This window comes from Gobius niger, assembly GCF_951799975.1.
Source record: "Gobius niger genome assembly, chromosome: 7".
NCBI lineage: Eukaryota > Metazoa > Chordata > Actinopteri > Gobiiformes > Gobiidae > Gobius > Gobius niger.
The window spans coordinates 22739083-22758707 of NC_136858.1; the positions used below are offsets into that span (position 1 = coordinate 22739083).

At 40.9% G+C, this 19625-nt stretch overlaps 3 protein-coding genes across 4 annotated transcripts in view; 2 read left to right on the forward strand and 1 right to left on the reverse strand.

Annotated features, from left to right (window-relative positions):
- Positions 1-19625, forward strand: part of oga (O-GlcNAcase) — a 56327-nt gene that overhangs the window by 834 nt on the left and 35868 nt on the right. The window lies entirely within an intron of this gene.
- prom2 (prominin 2) lies at positions 151-18581 on the reverse strand. Of its 2 annotated transcripts, XR_013793065.1 has the most exons (24): positions 18114-18581; positions 16558-16622; positions 15848-16053; positions 15620-15740; positions 14039-14102; positions 13874-13963; positions 12792-12988; positions 11307-11381; positions 11168-11231; positions 10930-11086; positions 10587-10739; positions 8983-9106; positions 8818-8900; positions 8658-8742; positions 8425-8568; positions 8286-8351; positions 7912-8004; positions 7776-7829; positions 7615-7695; positions 6377-6445; positions 6212-6301; positions 6025-6137; positions 5815-5937; positions 151-212 (listed from the first exon to the last, which is right to left on the reverse strand). XR_013793065.1 is itself a non-coding variant. In XM_079560322.1 (23 exons), exons 1-23 carry the CDS (start codon positions 18505-18507, stop codon positions 5886-5888), a joined length of 2640 nt encoding a protein of 879 aa, XP_079416448.1. In that variant the 5' UTR covers positions 18508-18580; the 3' UTR covers positions 5602-5885. The 2 variants fall into 2 exon arrangements, 1 of the variants encoding a protein (XP_079416448.1); XM_079560322.1 differs by lacking the exon at positions 151-212 and having other exon boundaries at positions 5602-5937; positions 18114-18580.
- Positions 277-5242, forward strand: hps6 (HPS6 biogenesis of lysosomal organelles complex 2 subunit 3). Its single transcript, XM_079559535.1, has one exon. It carries the CDS (start codon positions 644-646, stop codon positions 3362-3364), a length of 2721 nt encoding a protein of 906 aa, XP_079415661.1. The 5' UTR covers positions 277-643; the 3' UTR covers positions 3365-5242.

The following is a 19625-nucleotide window of genomic DNA, read 5'->3' on the forward strand; positions in this document are numbered from 1 at the left end:
AAACTAAATCTAAATTACACAAAATAATCCCAACTGTAAAACATGAGATAAATACCATCGCATGTCCGTCTTTACCAGCAGAGGGCGCACTATCACGGTGGATTCGCTTCACGGTAGATCTGTCTCTGCTCCGGCTCTGCAGTTTCTATTTTAAAATTGTTTTTGACTGTCGTTTTTTTTTGTTTCCTCCATTGGAAAATCATCTCCCAAACCTATGACACAAAGTAAAACGGCAAGAGCACTGAGTGATCATCTGTCTCTTTTCGAGCTTTGGTCTCAAACCCCGCCCCTTTATGCAAATCAGTCCTGGTATCCGGAAATCAACTATCCCGTGATGTCGGGGGAGTGTTAGCCTAGCATAGGAATGTCGAGAGATTTTAAGTGTTTCGACTTGAAAATTATCCGAAGGCAGCATAAAAGCCAGAGTTTAGTGTCTTTATAGCCGGTCGAAATGAAGTTGCCTTTGTTGGGACATGTTATTTGATGCGTCTCTACTTCCGGGATAGGAGTCAAGGCTCCTTTGGAAAATAACGGGATGCTCCTGATGTGCTAGCCCCCTCTCTGCTGCTGTCCCAGCTCAGATTTCTTGGCCACACTTGCTGGCAAGTCACTTCAGCTGCTTGTGACAAAACAGCGAGAAGCAATGGCACGATTCGTGTTGGAGCAGCTTTCAGATTTTCGGGATTACACCGGCGGGGGCGACCCGAGTGAAATTTTAACCCAGTGGAGACGCAGTGAGTCCACGAGCAGAGGCGACCTGTCAGATGTCAGAGTCAGCCCGGACGGACGCCACATTCACTTCATCCTTCGCAAACCCACCGCGGGCCTTGTGACCTGCGACAAATACGAAAGACCAAAGCTCGCCCTGTCCCAGAAGAAGCAGGACCTGTGCGTAACGCGGACTGTACCGATTGTGAATGTGTTTTACTTGGAGTCAAACATCAAGGACGCCGCTCTTGTCGCAGTGATTTATGAGACCGGTAAAGCCGAGTTCTGGAAATTTCAGCAGGAGTCAAACCCGGGATGGCATTTGCTGCAGACTTCAGATTTGTGTAACAGCCCGCGGGCCAAAGTCGTGTCCGTGTGCGCCAGCTCTAACTCGATCATTTGGTGCGAGGAGAGGCCCCCCTCCGAGAGCTCCCCTGTCCTGAGCTCCACTCGGAATAAGCTGAGGTACTGCGTTTGTAGGCGTGACTTTGAGGTGGACGAGGGGAGTGTGGTTCTCAGAGGGGTGAAGATGGCTTTGCACAACAACCCGAAATTCAACGTTGTCAGTTCTGGAGAATACGTGCATCTCCTGCCGGACTCAAAGATCAAAGCATTGTCTAGTCTGAACAAAATCATCATCTCATGGTCTCCACGCATTGACACTTTCAGGCTGAGCACGACTTGTAAAACCACCCCACTCAAAGAGGACGTCTTATCCACCAAAGAATCTGACTTTAAAAGATTGCTTACAGACTGTTTAGGCTTTTTATCAATACAGGACCCCCCTGAGATTTGTTGCTACTCACCCACTGGCTGTGGAGGCTTGTTATTACTCCTCAGCACGGGGTGGGTGTGTTTACTGCAAAAAGATGGCATACTCCGCCAGGTCCATAAAGTGGATGATGATAATGTGGATACATTTGCATCCCACATTAGCCTCTGCTTATACCAGGAAACTGTAGCTTTACTGACAGAGCATTCACTTTATCTTATAGACGTCAATTGTGGCACAGAACACGGGAGAGTGAATATTAAAAATGCTGGATTGTTATTTAGGAATCAAGCAGAGATATGCACGCCACATTTTGTCTCAGAAGAAGGAGTTTTTGTGGTACAGCGGGAAACAGAAACAAAGGATAAAAATTCTAAACTAAAGTGTTGTGGATCCAGTAAACTTGAGAATATTCAACCTGGAGCGCTCCTGATTGAGGCTGTCTTTGAAGAAGCATGTACATATTATCAACAGAGGAGCCTCAGCAGCGCTAAACTAACTGTGGATGCACTGAAAAGAGGGGGCAGGTTCCAAGCCCCCATCTCCTTAGCCACCATCCTCGGGACTTACCTCAGCTCTGGGTGGAATCACAAAGGGACACAAAACGGTGTCCAAAATGGAGATGATTCTATTGCAGGGCAGGACAAACTAATGAGCTCCCTAGAGCCAGATTTGAAGGCTTTGGTTGCCCTGGAGGAGGTCAAGTGTCGCCTGGTGAAGGGCAGTGTCCAAGAGGTGGAGATGCTGTGTGACAATCTCGTGGAGAAGGAAGTGTCCCGTCTCCTTTTGTCTCCCGACCTCGATAAAGATTCCTTGCTCTACCTGAATGCTATTTTCAAGATCTTCCCCTGCCAGTCGTGGAGGGCAGTTCAGGTCACGCTTCAGTTGCACTACAACGGTGAGGGTCGTTTATCCAGCAACGCACCTCAGAAAATCTGGAAAACTGTGCTAAGCTCTGCTCCGAGCGCTCCAGTAGGCAAGCCCTGCACCAATGGGGAGAACAAATCTAGCCTGAACGGCAATCATATCAGTAACGTAAAGGTTAAGTCTCCTGGTGTGCCCGCTCCCCTGCCTGTTTTTGAATTGCTGTGCCACTCGGTGTACCTTTATGAACCCAGCTGGTTTCCCTCATTCCTAGAGTTGTCCCAACAGCAGCAGGGGTCAGCTGGTCTAGCTCTCAGCTTGGCCTCTTCATCCTGGGGGTTTTCTAGCGGGAGAGGGGCAGAAAGCAGTGACTCCAGCGTGCCACTTTACAAGCGTGCCCTGTCTGTTGTCTCCAGCCTCAGCACAGACCGAGACCACAACCAGAACTTACAGGTGGAGTTGTTGCTGGTGAGTGGACGGCCCAATGCCATCCTTCAGGCGATGAGGATCTTAATGGGCAAACAGCAGTGGGAAAAGGTCACTCAGGTGGCTCAAAAATACTGCACACAAAGCCCACTGCTCAACAAGGAAATTTTTAGCACTTTACTCTGTGAAGTTGCGCAACACAGAGAACTGGATCCCTATCTGGAGCTACTGTGGTCACTTTGCCCCGAAGACATGACCGTTACTAATATACTCAGTATGGTCTTGAAAAGCCTGCCCTCTCCAAATACAAGTTCATCTTCATCCTTCCCCTTAACCAGTACAGCTACCTCTGCCCCTGCCCCGTTCTCCGACCCTCAGAGCAGTCAGTTGACCATCGGGCTCCTCAAACCTCTGCTGAGGAAAGTTCTGGAAAGAGAGACCAAAAGTAATCAAGGCTATGCGGACATCCTCCAGTCACCCTCATACCCCCCTCCCGCACCCCCGAGACAAGCCGTGGGGCATCCCAGGACAGGTACAGGCCGGAGCACAGAATCGGATCAGGATATCTCCTCTGCGGGTCCCGAAACAACATAACCAGCAGTTTTCTCACACCAGTGTCCAAATAGCTCCTATCACTTTACCTGGCAACTTGAAGTAATTATCCACATCATTGACAATCAAGCCACTGCGACCATCAACAGAGACAAAGCACAATACGAGTGCCCTTATGATGCTGTGTAATTGTTTTATTTAATTTAGAAATGGTCCAATGAGGTTTGACTACCAGTGCAGTAAGACTACTGATTTCACCAGTGTAAATACCACAGGTTTATTTTGAATGTGTTCTTTCAGCCTTAATTAAATGCCTGCATGAGCGGGTTAAACTTGTATTTACTTCAATGGCAAATACATAATGTATTGTGTCACTGTGTTATAGTAGTGCCTAAATAACTATAAAAAAAATACACTTTTTCCATTTTGGGAAATCCAACTGTAGAGGGTTAAACGTAGTTGCTTTTAAATTAGTCGATGCTGCAAATTTCTGCTAATTTTCCTGGCCAAATACAGTAGAACAAGCTAAACTAAATCATACTGAGTAGGAAATGTACATTGTCTGCTCTCTGCAGTATTTAAAGGGCCGGGTTTAGTGTTTTGAAGTTAACATTTGACAAAAGTTCAAGCATTAACCAGGTGGCTGATGTATCTAACTCAATCTAACTTGAATAGCTTTGCTTGTGTTTCTTTGCCCTGACTGTCTCCAAACCCCATCCTTTCACAGTGAAGCGGGACATTCCAGACCAGTGTCCCGCCGAAGTGACTCATAGTTTGACTTCAAATTAAATTTAGAGCTAATTGTGTTAAGGCTGTAGAGGGCGAGCCGCATTGTGACCAGGCCTCCTGCATCAGGTCATGTATTAACAAGGGCTCTGTCTAAAGCTCATTTTACAGTATAATGATTGCACTTTTAACATCTTTAAGTCAGTGTTGCCTGTACCTTTGTAGCATTTTAAACGTTCAAATTTAATTGGACATCATCTCTTTAATTTTGTTACTTTCATTGCGGCCTTTGCTGAAGCTGTTGGATCAATGGAAATATCAACAAAATAGTGTTATTTTGTGAACCGCTTTTGGATGATATCGGTGGTTTTAAAGTGAACAATGGATTTGTTGTGTTTTATGTGAGCTTTTATGACAATCTGGAACAATTGCTGCAGAAATGGCTGCCATTGGTGCCTTCATTTACAGGGTAGTGTAACATTACTCAACAGTAGTAACCAGCCTTTATTTTCCAATGTCAATATCATTTTCTTTGGCCTAGATGACCTTGTTTATTACTATGTAACATATTCATTCAACTCACTGACATGGTACACACCTGATTGTATAAAAAGTGCTTTTTAACATTTAACTGTCTTCATATCAAGGGTCTCACATGCACATTATTCAGCCGTGTTTGTGTTGGTAAATGCAGTAATTAAAACAGAAAAAGAAGTCAATTGTTTTGAGTTGTTTGTTTCAACATATCTTTCACAGTTGCTGCACATGTTTGTTCAGTCTGTCAGCATAATCTATACAGTGCTTCCACAAAAGGCTAATTACAATATAATGCATTCATAAAAATGAAATTAAAAAAATGTATAACAATTGTACACAAATGCAGCAGAGTAAAGACACATCTGTGCCAGTGTCACATTACGATGTAAATGTTGGTGGTAACAAATGCAGTTAAGTGAACATTTCCACTCATTGGCTTCACTTAACCTGTAGTTTATGACACAAATGATGACGATGCAAAGTCAAAGCGGAGTGTACTATAAGACTTGTACCTTTGAGTGATATGTGAGAAATACTGCAAGGACTATTTTCAGATTCCAATCATGATTCAGTTGAAGCAGTAAATGCGCAGAGAGACGGCACATTAGCTCAGTGGTTTGCAGGATGTGGGGGGGAGGGGGGTTGCTCAGAGCTACGTCTGGTCAGAGGGTCACGTTATAAGTAATATGAATTGATGTGAAAGGGTTAAAAATCATTCAATATGATTGAAAAGGGGGGTACTCACAGTAGTTTTCACAAAGTAAACAGGTCAAATAAAGTGCTGTCACAACTGAAAAGTATCAAGCTGAACATTGTATCTGATCATAGTAAAACATCTTGACAATATTGTTAGAAACTGTACATAAATCAACTGCTGCACAAACATTGTGCATATTGTGCTCATCTGAAAATCTGTAATAGTGCAATAAAATTACAAGTTAAAAAAAAAATACATATCATACTCTGAAAAACAATGCAATGCACAAGTGGCTTGGGACATTCAATGGACCTGCAAATCACCATTGAAATTGAGGACCAAAACAACTGGAATTTGTAGAAATGCTTAGCAACCCTGAGGTCAATACAGTTCAGCCTGACAACAGAATGACTCAAGTTTCAAGCTATCGATATCTGACATGGCTTCTCCCAATGCACAGAAGAGGAGATGAAAAAACAACTACAAATTTAAGACTATTACTGTATGACAATATGCCACATCTGTAACGCACCATGTGTTTTTCTCTTGTTGATACTACAGTTGTTCCTCCTCTTTCAGCTGCACAAATTAGGAGCGGCCAGTTCAGCTGAATTTCATTTGGGCTCTGGGGATGTAGTTCATGTGTATGTGGTTACTGTGAAGAGAGACATCGCTGCAGTTAACAATGTGCAAAACCACATGGGGAACATAGCAGTTAGATATCTCGAGGCGTGTAACTCACTCAAACACATCTGTATACTTCATTCTTCTGTAGTATTTTGCTAGTTTGATGGTTAAGATGATGCTTGGAATGAGAAAGACCATGCACCAGCCCAGACTGAACCAGAACGCATTCTAGAAACAGAGAAATAATTAATATTTACATTTATTTCACTTGAAAAGCCGGACCAAGATTTTCTTTTCCTTACCAGAGCCTCCACCGCGTTGGAGCAGACAATGATTTCAGCAGAGTCCACCGCTCTTGCAACTGGCCCACAGCGGCCCATCTCCTGTGTGATCTGTATGAGATTCAAATCAAACATCATACGATCATGGTATCAAGCAGGCTTTGTCAGGCAGTGTCAAGTTAGTACCGCTTTGTTGGCCCATTCAGCAAATGCAGTGAAAAATCCCAGCTGACAGTCCAAAAACTCTCCACTTTCCTGGAACAGAGTCAGAAAGAAGGTTCTTAACATTTGTAAAATATGTCCTATTGAGAATTCATGAGAGTGACTGAAACAAGAGGCAATGAATGGGATTATGTGTAATCCTCTGAAGTGACCTCAATAATGCTATTAGGACAAGGAGCAAAGTGCAGAGAAATGTATCTAATTGAAACACAACAAGGTCGCAGAGACATGTCTCCAATTACAAGTGGTGAAAAAAACAACTGCCCGGCCACTGGCAACATTATGTGCCCAAACAATGAGATGAGCTGAACATCTTGAATGACCAGGTTATTCAATCAATGGATTTCTTCTTCCCTGATGGTATTGGCATATTCCAAAATGTGTGTGGTTCAGGGAGCATAAGACATAATATTCACACATGGACTGGCCAGATCTTGATCCTGTTTTAGGATCAACTTTAAGTTCTTTTAATGTTTTTTAAATGTCTTAATGGTCTTGGTCCTTCTTATCTTTCAGAATTGCTTTTACCTTATGAACTTTTACAGCCCCTTCGCTCCTCCGGCAGGGGTCTCCTAGTTATTCCTAAAGTCAACAAAAAGACTCACGGCGAGGCGTCTTTCCAATATTACGGCCCTCGCCTCTGGAAGGACCTGCCGGAGGAGCTCAGGGCTGCAGAGAACGTTCAAGTTTTTAATAGCAGGCTCAAGACCCACCGTTTTAGATTAGCTTTTAACTGACATCTATTTATTTTGTCCTAATATGTAATATATATGGGAGGGTGTGCCAGGCGTATTGTTTAAAATGTTGTAATCTGTATATCTTTATGTGCTGGAGAATGCTTGGCGCTGTGGTCACACTGTCCCATCACCAAAATAAGATCTTGGTGAAAAATGAATGTAACACTGGAACTAAAGCCAGTCCAACAAAATCGTAGAGTGCGTGACCTTTTTTCGGGGCAACTTTTTTTCCAAATTGTTCCTGTTTGTAAATCAGAAACATTTGGGCAGCAACGTAAGGCAACATTACGATTTTGGGCTATTCAATAATAATCTGAATTAATGGCCATGTCCAGATCAACAAAGATGTGTTACCCTTCTGGCTCTGGAGGCTAAATGAGTGACTGAGGGTAGGCATTAGAGAGGCACGTGCGCTGCCCTTCTCACTACTCATGTCTCGCTCATGTGACCTGCGCCTGTACTCACGGTCTTCACGATCTGAGTTGCATTTTTGTTGAAGAAGTCTTGTGCTACTCCCACACTCCTTAGCACCTCCCCCACCGTGCCCTGCGGGAGAAGCCAACATTTAGCCTCCAAGAAGGAAAAAGCACTGGACGAACTGTAAGAAGTAAGTTTGCAGGACTTACGTTGACTCTGCTGACAGCGGTTTTCAGCTCATCGAGGGTTGAGTTTACCGTTGCCTTCAAAAGCAAAAGCAATGTTTTTAATTAAAGGTAAGGCAATGAAGATTGTTTCGGGATACAGATCAATTAAAGAGCTTACCAGTTGTGGGAATACAGTGGTCTCTATTTCAGCCTGGATTTGCCTCAGACTCTGGGCTTCACTTACAAGTTCCTGATGGGTTTGATCAGTGGTCTAAATAATGAACAAATGAAACAATGAATACATAATTAGTAGTGATTTATAAAATATATACACGTTCATTGTCATTTGCAAGCTTGTAAGATTTGTACATTTTTGTGTCACACTCTCGCCCAAACCCTTTTCCTGACCTTAACTTTAACTCAGGGATTGTGAGCAGTGTTACTATGGCAACACAATATTAAAAACCAGTGCTTTACTAATGCTTAATTATTTTTACTATTGCAAGTGAATCATTCAGAATGGAGAGGCCAATATAGATGGTTTTCACTCACCAACTTTGCTAGTTCGTCAAGTTTGTCTGCTGTGGTGTTCAAGTTGATCCGTGAAATGTTATTTATCTGTAAATATACCAAAACTCATGAATAAGGAGGGAAAAAAGTACAAATAAATAATTCTCTTGCAGCCCAGTACCTGCTGAACTGGAGTTGTAAAATCAACGCTGTTTGCCTTTGAGGAAAAACTCTCAAGTTGACTTTTCACTTCCGCAGTCAGGAAAGTGACAGGCGACAGCTCGATGTCGGTGTCCTCAAACAGTTTCTTAATTTCATCTGTGTACTGTTCATGACAGGTAGGGAAAAAAGTGTAACTTTTAATTCATAAAATACTGCAAAACTGTTATTACTCTTAATAGTTCTCGTAATTACTTTGGACACATTGAGAAGGTCATCAAGGTTTACCAGCTGATTCAACTGAAAGGCAGACCACGCAGGCTTGTTAGCTTCACAGTCCCTGGAATTATGATTAAAATATGTCATTAGGCAACACACATACTGTATATAGAAGAACACAACAATAATGACATACCGATAAATCCCAGAAATGGTTACGTTGACTCCAAACGTTTCACTCAAGTCAAACCCAGGAATCACACCTGGAGTGTCGACGAGCTGGAGAAAGACAGTATGTGAAGTAACTTTCATTCATATTATTAAAATATTTGATCTGTATACCGTTCACACTGATCAGTACCTTGAGCAGTTCTCCATTTTTCCACGGTTTACACAGCAGTGTGTAGGCATTCCCTCCGATCAGAAACAGCAGGAGCACCAAAATCATGAACAGCCAGGAAAAGAGGAAGCTGAAGCCAGCCCCCCTGCAGCGACAGAGGTACAATTTAGAAAAGTTATGTCATACAGTCGCTTCAGAATGATCATTTTATTTGTCATGTTTATTGTTTATTGAAAGGATCCCCATCATGCTGTCGCTATTCTTCCTGGGGTACCACTAAATCATTCACAAAATATATAAACAGTATTTAAATCCGTACAAAATGTGTATCAATGCATTTGTACATCCAATTAAAATCCTATAAAAGCTGTATGTAAGAACAGTACATTATTTGCATGAAAAAAGGAATATCACATAACACACCACACAACATTAGTTAAATTCATTACATTTTCAGTCTTCTTGTCCTCCACTAGCGTTATACAATCTGAAGTCCACTCCATGCATGCATAGCTCTATATAAAGGTCCTCATAGTGCTATTCGATCTTACTATTGGCAAGAGAATTTTTTGGCATGTCTGGTTTGATATTTGTGTTTCTCATAGGTGAACAGGAAATTTTCATAAGTAATCCTTGGACATCTAGCTCACATAACACTTCCAACAGAGGATAATAAAGAGCATAAGAGTCTGTTTTTCACTGACAACCATTTTAGTTTACTCAGCATTTCTTTTGTGCTTGTCATGTAGTCACAGCCTAGCACCATTTGAGCTGCTCGGTTCTGTACTATTTGTAAAGTTTTTATCACTTCAGTTATCGCATTTAACCAGACTGTTGGACAGTAGTCCAAGTAGGACAGTGCCAGAGCTTGTGTGATTTGTTTAGTAGATTTCTGTGTAAGACAATGCTTGTATCTTTTTATCATTGAGATTGCCCTTGCCATTTTTACCCCTATCATTTCTGTATGTTTGGTCCAGTTTAATTTACAGTCCACTAAAATTCTCAGCAGCTTGGTATCATATACTTGTTTTATTAGAACTCCCTCTATCTCAAGTTTCAGTTCTGGATCTAATTTAATGTTATTGTTAGACCCCACGACCATTGCAACTGTTTTTGATGTGTTTAATATCAATTTGTTCTAACCCAAACCATTGCATCCACTTTAACACCTGCTTTAATTCTTCACCTAATACTCGTCTCAGTTCTATTATATCTTATGTTTTAATTGGGACAGTCGGATCCATATCATATATGTATATTGGCAAAAATGACACACTGATTATACTGCAATAATATATTCAAACTAGAACATTTTATGTACCCCTATAGCCTAGTTAAGGCACATAATTCTGTTGGAAAGATGCCTGGTTTAGTCGTGATTTGGACATGCTTTTGGTCCTAATCTGCAGTTACTACTCGTTTCGGTCTGTGATAAATTCCATTCGTTCTCCATAATCCAGAAAGAAACATTCTCTGTATAGGCTTGACTGCAGATTTGTTTATGGTTTTTTGGGGGATATAGAAGAAAAAACATAATTTGCATATTTTCAGAATCAGACGTCAGCATAGGGACATGAATGCTGATTGAACACCGCAGCAAATCTGAGTAGCAGATCAGAACTCACATCATGAAGAAGGTCCCACCGCAGTCGGACCCACACGAGCGCTTTGTTGGCTCCACATTGGGTTTCAGACCTAATGGACCCAGGGCCAAACCCATCAGGTTACACACCACCACCAGCAGGACCACGCAGCAAAGGGCGATACCCACACACCATCTGAAAAAGGCATAGCATAGCAAAGTCAGTGGTCATTTTGCTGTTCAGTAGCAGCTACATTATAAAACCACAATGGGAGATAAGACATAAAAGGAGATAAAACATGAACACAAAACAGAGCTAATTAAAACTGCAAAGTGCATCATTACACCAGTAGCCGCATGACTGTCATAATGTTTTAATGTTTTACCTGATGTACTCTGCTCTCTCGATCTCAGGTGTGTAGCTGCTGATGTCTCTCTGCACACGCTCCAGCTGATTTTTCACATCGTTCAGACCAGACAAAGGGAGCTCAGTGGTCACTTTGGAAATCTGACTTTTGATTTCCTCCAGCTGGGTTTTGCTGCCTGGCGATACAAATAGTTTAACATATGACTTTTTTGTGTGTTTTATTTACATCTTTGAAATGGTCAAGGTTTAATCCTCACTCTGGACAACCTGCTTGGTGTCATCGGTTACAGTCAGAGGAATGTTTTTGAACTGCGCTTCCACCTGAAAAATGAACATGCTCTGAAATTAGTTCACATGAAACCTCTAATTCCTGTTTTAATTTGATCACGTATCTACCTCTTTCACTTTTGAGTTAAGATCAGCTTTTATCATTTCATTCAACACTGTCCGCAGCTCATTGAGAATAGGAGTCTGTGAAATAACAACAATCATGTCATGTAGCAGTATACCACAAGAGGGCGGCAAATCATGACTCATACATTCCTCAGCAATAAGTCAACGTAAAAAAAAACAAAGCCACATATTACCTGTAAAGATATACAATTATTCAAATACTATTCCTACCACGACAACTTCTACTTTACTCCACCAAAACACTGCTGTGTCTGTGCAACAACTGCAATGATTAACCTCTCAACCCCCACATGAACCGAGCACAGTTTCTCCAGTTTGGTACTACCCAAATCTAAAAGGAAAAAAAGTGTCAAAAGAGCGACAAAAACATGCCGGAAAAGCAACAACAAAAAAACAACAAAAACACACAACCATGGAGTGATGAAAAAGCAACAATGGAAGTGACAAAAATATGACAAAAAGTGATTAAAAAGATGAGAACACAATAAAAACACTTCCAAAATGTGACAAAAACACGGTAAAAGAGTGATGAAAAAGCACCCAAAAAATCGTCAAAAACACGATTAAATTGTGATGAAGAAGCAACACAAAAGAGTGGCCAAAAGGTGACAAAAATGCGATGAAAAAGTGACCAAAACACAACAAAAAAGCCCACAACAAAGCTTAAAAAATGCGACAAAAAAGTTTCAAATGAGGCGTTATACTTGTCTATGTAGGCTGTGAGCTCCGGTCCAGAAGCTTTTAGATTTGGGTAAAGCCGAACTGGAAAAAATTCACTCGGTTAAGGTTAAATCCTTTGTCCTTTGGGACCCATCTTCAGATACAGAGCCATGGCTAATGTGCATGTTTTGAGGCGATGGAGGTAACCAAAACAACCAGAGGAAACCCATTTAGATACGGGTAGAACTTGCAAACTCCCCAAAGAAAACCCCACACAGTCCACGGATTTAACCTCTTAACACCCGCCTCAACCGAGCACATTTTCTCCAGTTTTACCCAAATCTAAAAGCTTCTCAACTGGAGCTTACAGCCTGTAGGCCAGAGTAATGCCTCATTTGAAAGATCTGCAAACTGATCTCAGCTTCTTTTGACATGTTTAGGTCACATTTTTGTGGATTGATCACAGTTAAATTACTCATGTGGCAAAAAAAACAACAACAGGATAAAAAAACAAACTAAAATCTGATTAAAAAAAACAAAAAAACAAAAACAAGGAAGTATCTTAGGTGAGTTTTGGAGGTGTTAGCTTCCAAATGAGGCGTTACACTGGCCTAGAGTCTGTAAGCTTCAGTCGAGAAGCTTATAGATTTGGGAAAACTGTAGTAAATGTACTCGGTTAAGGTGGGGGTTAAGGGGTTGACACAGAGGCTTGGTTTCAAAAGGTGCTTTAGTAACAGTTCTCGTTTTGAAGGGCAGAAGCACAAAGCACAGTTGTATTGTAGTATTTGTGTTGGTTGAGGAACTTACATTGATAGAAGTGTCCACTGTGAGTTTGTCGAGCTCAGGCTTCACATTGTCACAGTTGACACAGTCTGGTCTGGATAGAGTTGAGGTGATTTGGTTTTTCACTGCTGTGAGGTCGGCCTGAACTTTGTTCCCATTAGTCTCCAAACCAGTCAAAGACGTGTTCAGTTTGTTCAGAAGGGCGTCGATGTTTACAACCTCTGTTTATGCAAATAAAACACAAACAAGAACGAAGTGCATTTTAATGTAACAGGAAGTCAAAAAGAGTCCAGACAGTGTTTAATGTGCAAACGTGCACATTAAAGGCTATTTTATGTTATGTTTTCTTTGGTGCACTATTGAGACTGAGACTGATTCCTTCCCAATTCTCCATCTCATTGAGCTATAGCCACAAACATACAGTATTCCTCATGTGCTAGACTCAAACCCATATAAACTGAGGTTTTAGTAGGTTTTTTGTCATGTTTTTGTCATTATTTGTCGCTTTCTTCATCGATTTTTTTCCCTCGCTTTTTTGTCGTGTTTCCGTCACGTTTTTGTCACTTTTTCGTCACGTTATTGTTGCCTTTACGTCACTTTTTTGTGGCTCTTTTTTGCTTTTTTCATCACTATTCAATCGTGTTTTTGTCGCTCTTTTGTTGCTTTTTTTGCAGCTTTTTTGTTGTATTTCCATCCTTGCTTTTGTTGCTATTTTCTCACTTTCTTCAAAAAACTTACATTTGGGTAAAGCCAAACTGGAGAAAATGTGCTCGGTTCAGGTGGGACTAAGAGCTTAATAATAAAACATTTAATAATATAAATTTTAACCTTAGTGGATTTTTTTCATATAAAGAAAGAGATGAAACGGCTTGGGAAAGACCAGTTATAACCTATTTGCTCTCTCGACTCTTGGGTGGAGTCGGGAAAACCTGTCAAAGCGCATCAGTCTTTGGCAAATTCATAATAACACTAATCTAAAGAATGGCGTAATGAAAACTGATGTGGGAAGAGCGTCTCTGAGCAGACTTGCCGGTGACATAATGACTTTAATCTACTCTTGCGTCTACATGTTGAGTTTTGCAGGAATGAGCTTGTTTGCGCAGTACCTTGGTCCACAGTAACGAGAGACTGAAGAGCTGCAGTGAAGGTCGACTCAAACTGTTTCTGTATCTCACTTCCCAACTGTGGCCCAATGGCTGACGCACAAACAGGTAAAAATAGGTTAATCTTCAAACCAGAGCCAACAATATTAGTATCCAGTTCCTTCTTACCGTCAAGGTTGTTGGTGACTTTCTGTATGGTGACGTAGCTCTCGTCAACGACATAATGGACTTGCTGTAAATAAGAAGTGAAAACAGGTCAAAAGTGAGGCACGATTTTCCCATCAACCATTTCCCTCTTGCATCTTGAGATAGGTTTGTTGACACTACTGAGGTTGTATTTAATCAGCAGAATGACTCGAAACCACAGGACTGTTTACACCAAACACTAAAGCAGCAAGGTTGTTCTTGTAGCCGCTAATCCTGAGTGCTCTAATTATGTGGCAGACTCTTGGTACTTTGTCGCAAATGTTGATTGTTTCGAGTTGAGGGCAAGTATTCCTTGACCTTCACGACAGCATAGAATGCTGTTGCAATAATGTCAAGAAGTAGGCAGTTTCTACTAGTGGTAATGAGTCACCTTGGTTTATGTTAACACCCCTTTGTTCCCTAAAAGAAGCTATAGAGTGTATTGTGGATCTTAAACTGTTACCTGCCGTCCCCCCTAGGCTAGGGTTAGGGTTAGGTTTGGGGTTAGGGTTAGGGTTAGTGTTAGTTAACCCTAATCAGGATGTAATTAGGGTTAAGAACGGCAAATGTAATGTAAGTTCTGTTTCACTCACACATTTTAGAAACTAGAAGGTCTTGGCTTTCAAATTAGGTATCACACTGGCATACATGTTGTAAGCTCTCCAGTGAATACACTTTGAGATTTGGATGTAAATAATTGTTAACCCTAATCCTAAACCTAAAGTGGCAGTTCAGTGGTTAAAAAACAACCGGTCTGGTGTCCATTAGAACAAGTGGGTGATTTTGATTTTTTGTAAGATAAAGGTTTTGTCAACCAAATGAAAAAGGCAGACAAAACTCCAAGGTACATTTTGACAGTTTTTTAAGGGCTGGGACGATACACTTTGTCATGATCCAATATGTGTGTGTCACGATACTGAGGGCTTGATACGATATTGCAATACAATACATTCCAATACACAAAGTATAAAATTTATGATTTTTCATTGAGTTTGAAAAATGAGTTTCCAAAATTCATCAATTTTATATAAATCAGTCCAACATTGATTAAAACATTTTGAAAAGCGCAAATGGCAGAAGAATTTTAAAGGTCTGGTTCTTTTGTTTAAACCAATCAGCTATTTTCAAGTAATAAAAAAAAGGTAGGTAAGGATATTTTTATGAAAAGTATTGCAACACAATTTGTCTAACGGGGCGAGCAATTACAAAATGCAATGGTTATTTCTAATTTATCTGTACTGGCATTATCGACTATACTTTTTAAAAACTTTTTCTTACATTTAAATGTTCACCTATATACAGTATCTGCTCGGGATCAGAATTGAAGGCATTGTGTTCATTTTCAAAGTGTCAACCAGTCATTTGTCCTAATGTGGTTGGAATGTAATTAATATGTGAAAAATCAAATAAAGAGTGTTTTTTTTTTTTTTAAGTATTGCGATACATAGTTCCCGATACAATACACGAAACACAACAAAGTGTTGCGATACTATATTGCAAGACGATAATTTGTTCTAGTCCTATTTTTGTGTAGCACTCCTTTTATCACAGATGCCCACTTACCTGAGGCAGCGCAGTGAGGTAGATATTAATGTTGTTGATTGATTTGTTGAGTTCTGCTGCGCCGTCGTCCACGCTCACTTTGACGGCTTCGTTGCTTCTGAACATGCAAACGTTCCCAGCTCTGCGAACACACAGTGCGATAACAAAGCTGAACAAAGTGGGAGTCACACATTCAAGCTGTTCTCTTTCAAATCTCGTGCATCATGACACCAACTCAAAAACACTCACAGTATGATGATGGTGGTGACGAATGTGGCCCAATACAGAGCTCTCCTTCGGCAGTGAACGGAGGAAGTCTGTTTCTGGTGCATTTTGCCTCCACAGTTTCCACAGCAGCGACAGCACGCCAAGAACAGCCCGACGATGGGCATTAGCACGATGTACAAAACGCCAATGGCTACACACACCAGGAAGCCCACCTCATACACCAACAGCTGGAACAAATGAGGAAAGGTTAGAGGACTGTGGGGTATACGAGCAAAGCATTCAAGTGAAACATTACTGTCTGAGGCGTAAAAGGGAGCAAAATTACAGTCTGGAATATATATGATCAAAATGCTGAAAAATATGTACATAGAAAGATCAGGAACATTGATTAGGAACAAAGAGATACAGTTGTAACCCAGTCATATACAGCCACTCCCTAGATCTTCATTATTTTCTGCATTTACCGCAACAACTGTGAGGACATAATGTTTTATTGACCACAGGAAGAAAAGACTAATAGCAATAAAATACAATAAAATAAAGTGGCATCACCTGAAACCATATGTGCTGGGCTAATGTGTAAAAGACATCACAGTGTCTAGTTTCCCGTCACTCGACAGGCAAAGCAGATGAAAAGCAACCAGAAGCCCTTACAAGGTTATTTTATACATTAAACATCTCAAATTTCTAGCCTTAGGCCAGGAAATCTTGTCATATCGAGAATTACTTACTTCTTTGATGAATTCCTGATTAGTCAGTGTGTTACCGGGATCGTGCACAATTTCCAGAACTAGGTCTGGAATGAGATAAAAGATAAACATCGACACAGCTGTGAATCCAGAGCATTATGTTCATACACAAAGCCCGACCGCGAGGACAATGGTCCCGACAAGCATTTCTATTTCCCTCTTTGTAAGACTCGAAATACAAAACCGAGCAGGTAATTGGAAGACTAGGACCCGTTTGGGGAAATTTCAGATATTTTCAGAGAGAAAGGCCACAATACAACGCTTCTTCTCGGAGGCCTACCTGAAACTCTATGATTAGACTTTTTATTTACAAAAGAGGAGGAGGCTGTGGGAATGAAACAGTGGTCACGGAGCCACAAAAGAGGCTGAGGCTATAAAAGCTGATGCAAATGTTAGGACAAAAGGCCATCAAATTATGTGAAAATAAACTACTTCACAAAATTGTATAATGAACTTTAATTGGGGTTCGGGTTAAGGTGTACTTTGCTCATGGTCACCTATGGAAGATTAATCTATGGTGTGTGTATCAAGTTCCTGTACAAGAGTAAAGCATTTCAGTATAATTAACGCACAAGGATTCGTTTTTGATCAATGCTGTACAGGTATTAAACCTGTGATTGTCGCTTGAGTCTTTCACTTAATCTCTTATGCAATCAGCTCTCGTCAGCCTGACAGTGAGCATGAACTATTTCATGGTTATTCAGTACCTTTACAATGCTGTAAGTTCTATTTGTCCTAAGTATAAGGTGAGGAAGTTTTACAATATCAAAAGGATACACCAAAGACAATGTCTATCAGGAAACAGTTTGAAAAAGACAAAACATGTTAAAGATTGACTAGGTTTTGTTTGAAAAAAATCCCATTGAATCACTCATTAGCCAACACAGCCATCACTTGTCAGGATGTATTTGCCCTGAACAAATGTCAAACAAATACGTAACCTTTACCACCCTATTAAACGTCTTTCCGGGAACATTATGTTAAACCCACAGGCACCTGCAGCTGGAGCACAAACAACCCAAACTACACTCTTTTTCAGGACTTATCCCATATGTTTGTTTAGTGATTATTATGGTGTACTCCCTAATATATGGCAATGCAAAAGTAGGTTGCAAGAAAATTGACCAGAATTTGAATGCGAGGACCAGCTGTCAGCCATGACCACTCAAAGGGCCAAATGTGCTTTTAGTAAGTATCTCAGGAAGGAAAAGGAGAGTTATGAAGCCTAAAATAGGATTTCAACACTTCTGAAGACACCAAATTTTGTTGTAACAAACCACTGGCATTTCTTGGGAGACCTTGAGGTCCATTTCTAAGCAATCATGACAAGACAAAACCCAAATAAAAATATGAATTTTGTCCTAAAAAAAAGCATTTTGGGGTCTGTCCCACCAGTTCAGACCCACTGTATTAAGAAATTTCAGAATGCTTCACGTGCACTTGCTATTTTCAGAGGGGCACTTGCTAAGCATTTCAAAGTAGAATATTCTTCTTCTTAATATCAACTTGAACGACAGTGTCTTGAATATTGGACTAACCTTCTGGAAAAGGCCTGGGCTGCACTGTGTTGAGAAAGGACTGGACAAACGGAGCCATGAAGTCCCCCTCTGGTCTCACAGTCGCCTCATACTCCGGCTGCTCCAGACTGTGTGGAGAAGCTCCTTCAGGACACTGAGAGGGGACGTCCTGGGACAGAGCTGAGCCCATCAGGTGCACCAGGACCACCACCACCACCAGTGCGCTCCTTCTCCCCAGACACCTCCACCTCCTCATGTTCTCAGATATCCTCATGACGTTCAGTGTTCGGAGGCCGTCATTGCACAAGCTTTGGCTGCGTCTTAAAACAGAAAAAGTCACACAACGCCGTGATGCACAGTGTTGTAACCATATTGAGCAGAATTCATGAGATATTCGCTCGAAAGACTGAGTCATTCAGAGAGAGGGGGGGACATCCGTCACACGCACCATAAATGGGAACTATTTACCAGAACAACAAGGACAAGCTTCTGGTTTTTGAGTGAATTTAATAATAGATGGGGGAGTTGCCATAAATGGTAAATCCACAAAATGAATAATCCAAGGTATAGGTCAAATCAATTTGAATTATCTAGTAGTTCAGGGGTAGAAACTATATCTATGGTATGAAAAAAACATACAGTATCTCACAATGACAACAAATCATCTCAAACAGAAATGGGTTTGTTTTGTGTCTCAAAATGAAACAGTCCTAATCAAACACACTTGGACATGAACAGTATAAAAAAGTAAATGGCATATTAGACATGAACAATAGTTCTCAGAGGGCTAGCAGGACCAGCATCTAAACTGTTAATAGTGTCAACATGCGCCATATGGTCAGTGTAGAAAAAGAAGAACTCAACGATTCAAACATATCTAAACATTTTCTAGGAAAGGGGAGATACATACAATATTCAAATTCAAAACCCACCACTGAATGAGTATATTTACATACTCCAATGAAGTTGTTTATAGTTACACTATTTTTAGACTTGATGAATTATACAAAAGAGGAATGAAGGGAAAACTCACCCACAGAGGCTCAGGAAAAAGTGCACAAGTTCTGTAGACACGTCAGTTTTGTACCTCCACTGTGAACTGCTTTGTGAAGTTGTCCAAGTGTTGACTGCGTGAAGAGCGGGTCTGTGAAAGGAGTAGAGGGAAGAGAGGGAGGAGGGAATGGGAGGATCCTGGACCCGGCGGGGGGAGTCAGGGAGTGACTGGAAAAGATTAAAGAGGAACATGTGCAAACAACTGACAGGTAACTGCTGGCAACAGCTTGCTCTACAGGCCAGGATATTTCATTGCAGTGAAATATAAGTAGATTTAGTTGTGTTTCTATAGTTAAGTATAGGTTTTATGCCATGCCTTTGTATTTATGTTGAAGAACACACTGGAAAAAGTAATTTTAAAAGATTTTAGACAAATCTATTTATACTAACATTTAATTTAGTCATTGAAGATATGTTACTAAGCCGATGTATTACTCATACTACATTACATTAAAAACTTTACTCAATATTCTCAAGAGT

Bases quoted from the DNA above. Each gene is read 5' to 3' on its own strand.
- hps6 (XM_079559535.1), top strand. From the start codon at position 644: ATGGCACGATTCGTGTTGGAGCAGCTTTCAGATTTTCGGGATTACACC.
- prom2 (XM_079560322.1), bottom strand. From the start codon at position 18,507: ATGACTCAGTCTTTCGAGCGAATATCTCATGAATTCTGCTCAATATGG. The intron at 9,107-10,586 runs GTGAGTTCTGAT...CTGTCGCTGCAG, and splicing joins GGTGGGACCTTCTTCATGAT to GGGGGCTGGCTTCAGCTTCC. The intron at 6,138-6,211 runs GTAAGGAAAAGA...CTCTGTTTCTAG, and splicing joins CCAACGCGGTGGAGGCTCTG to AATGCGTTCTGGTTCAGTCT.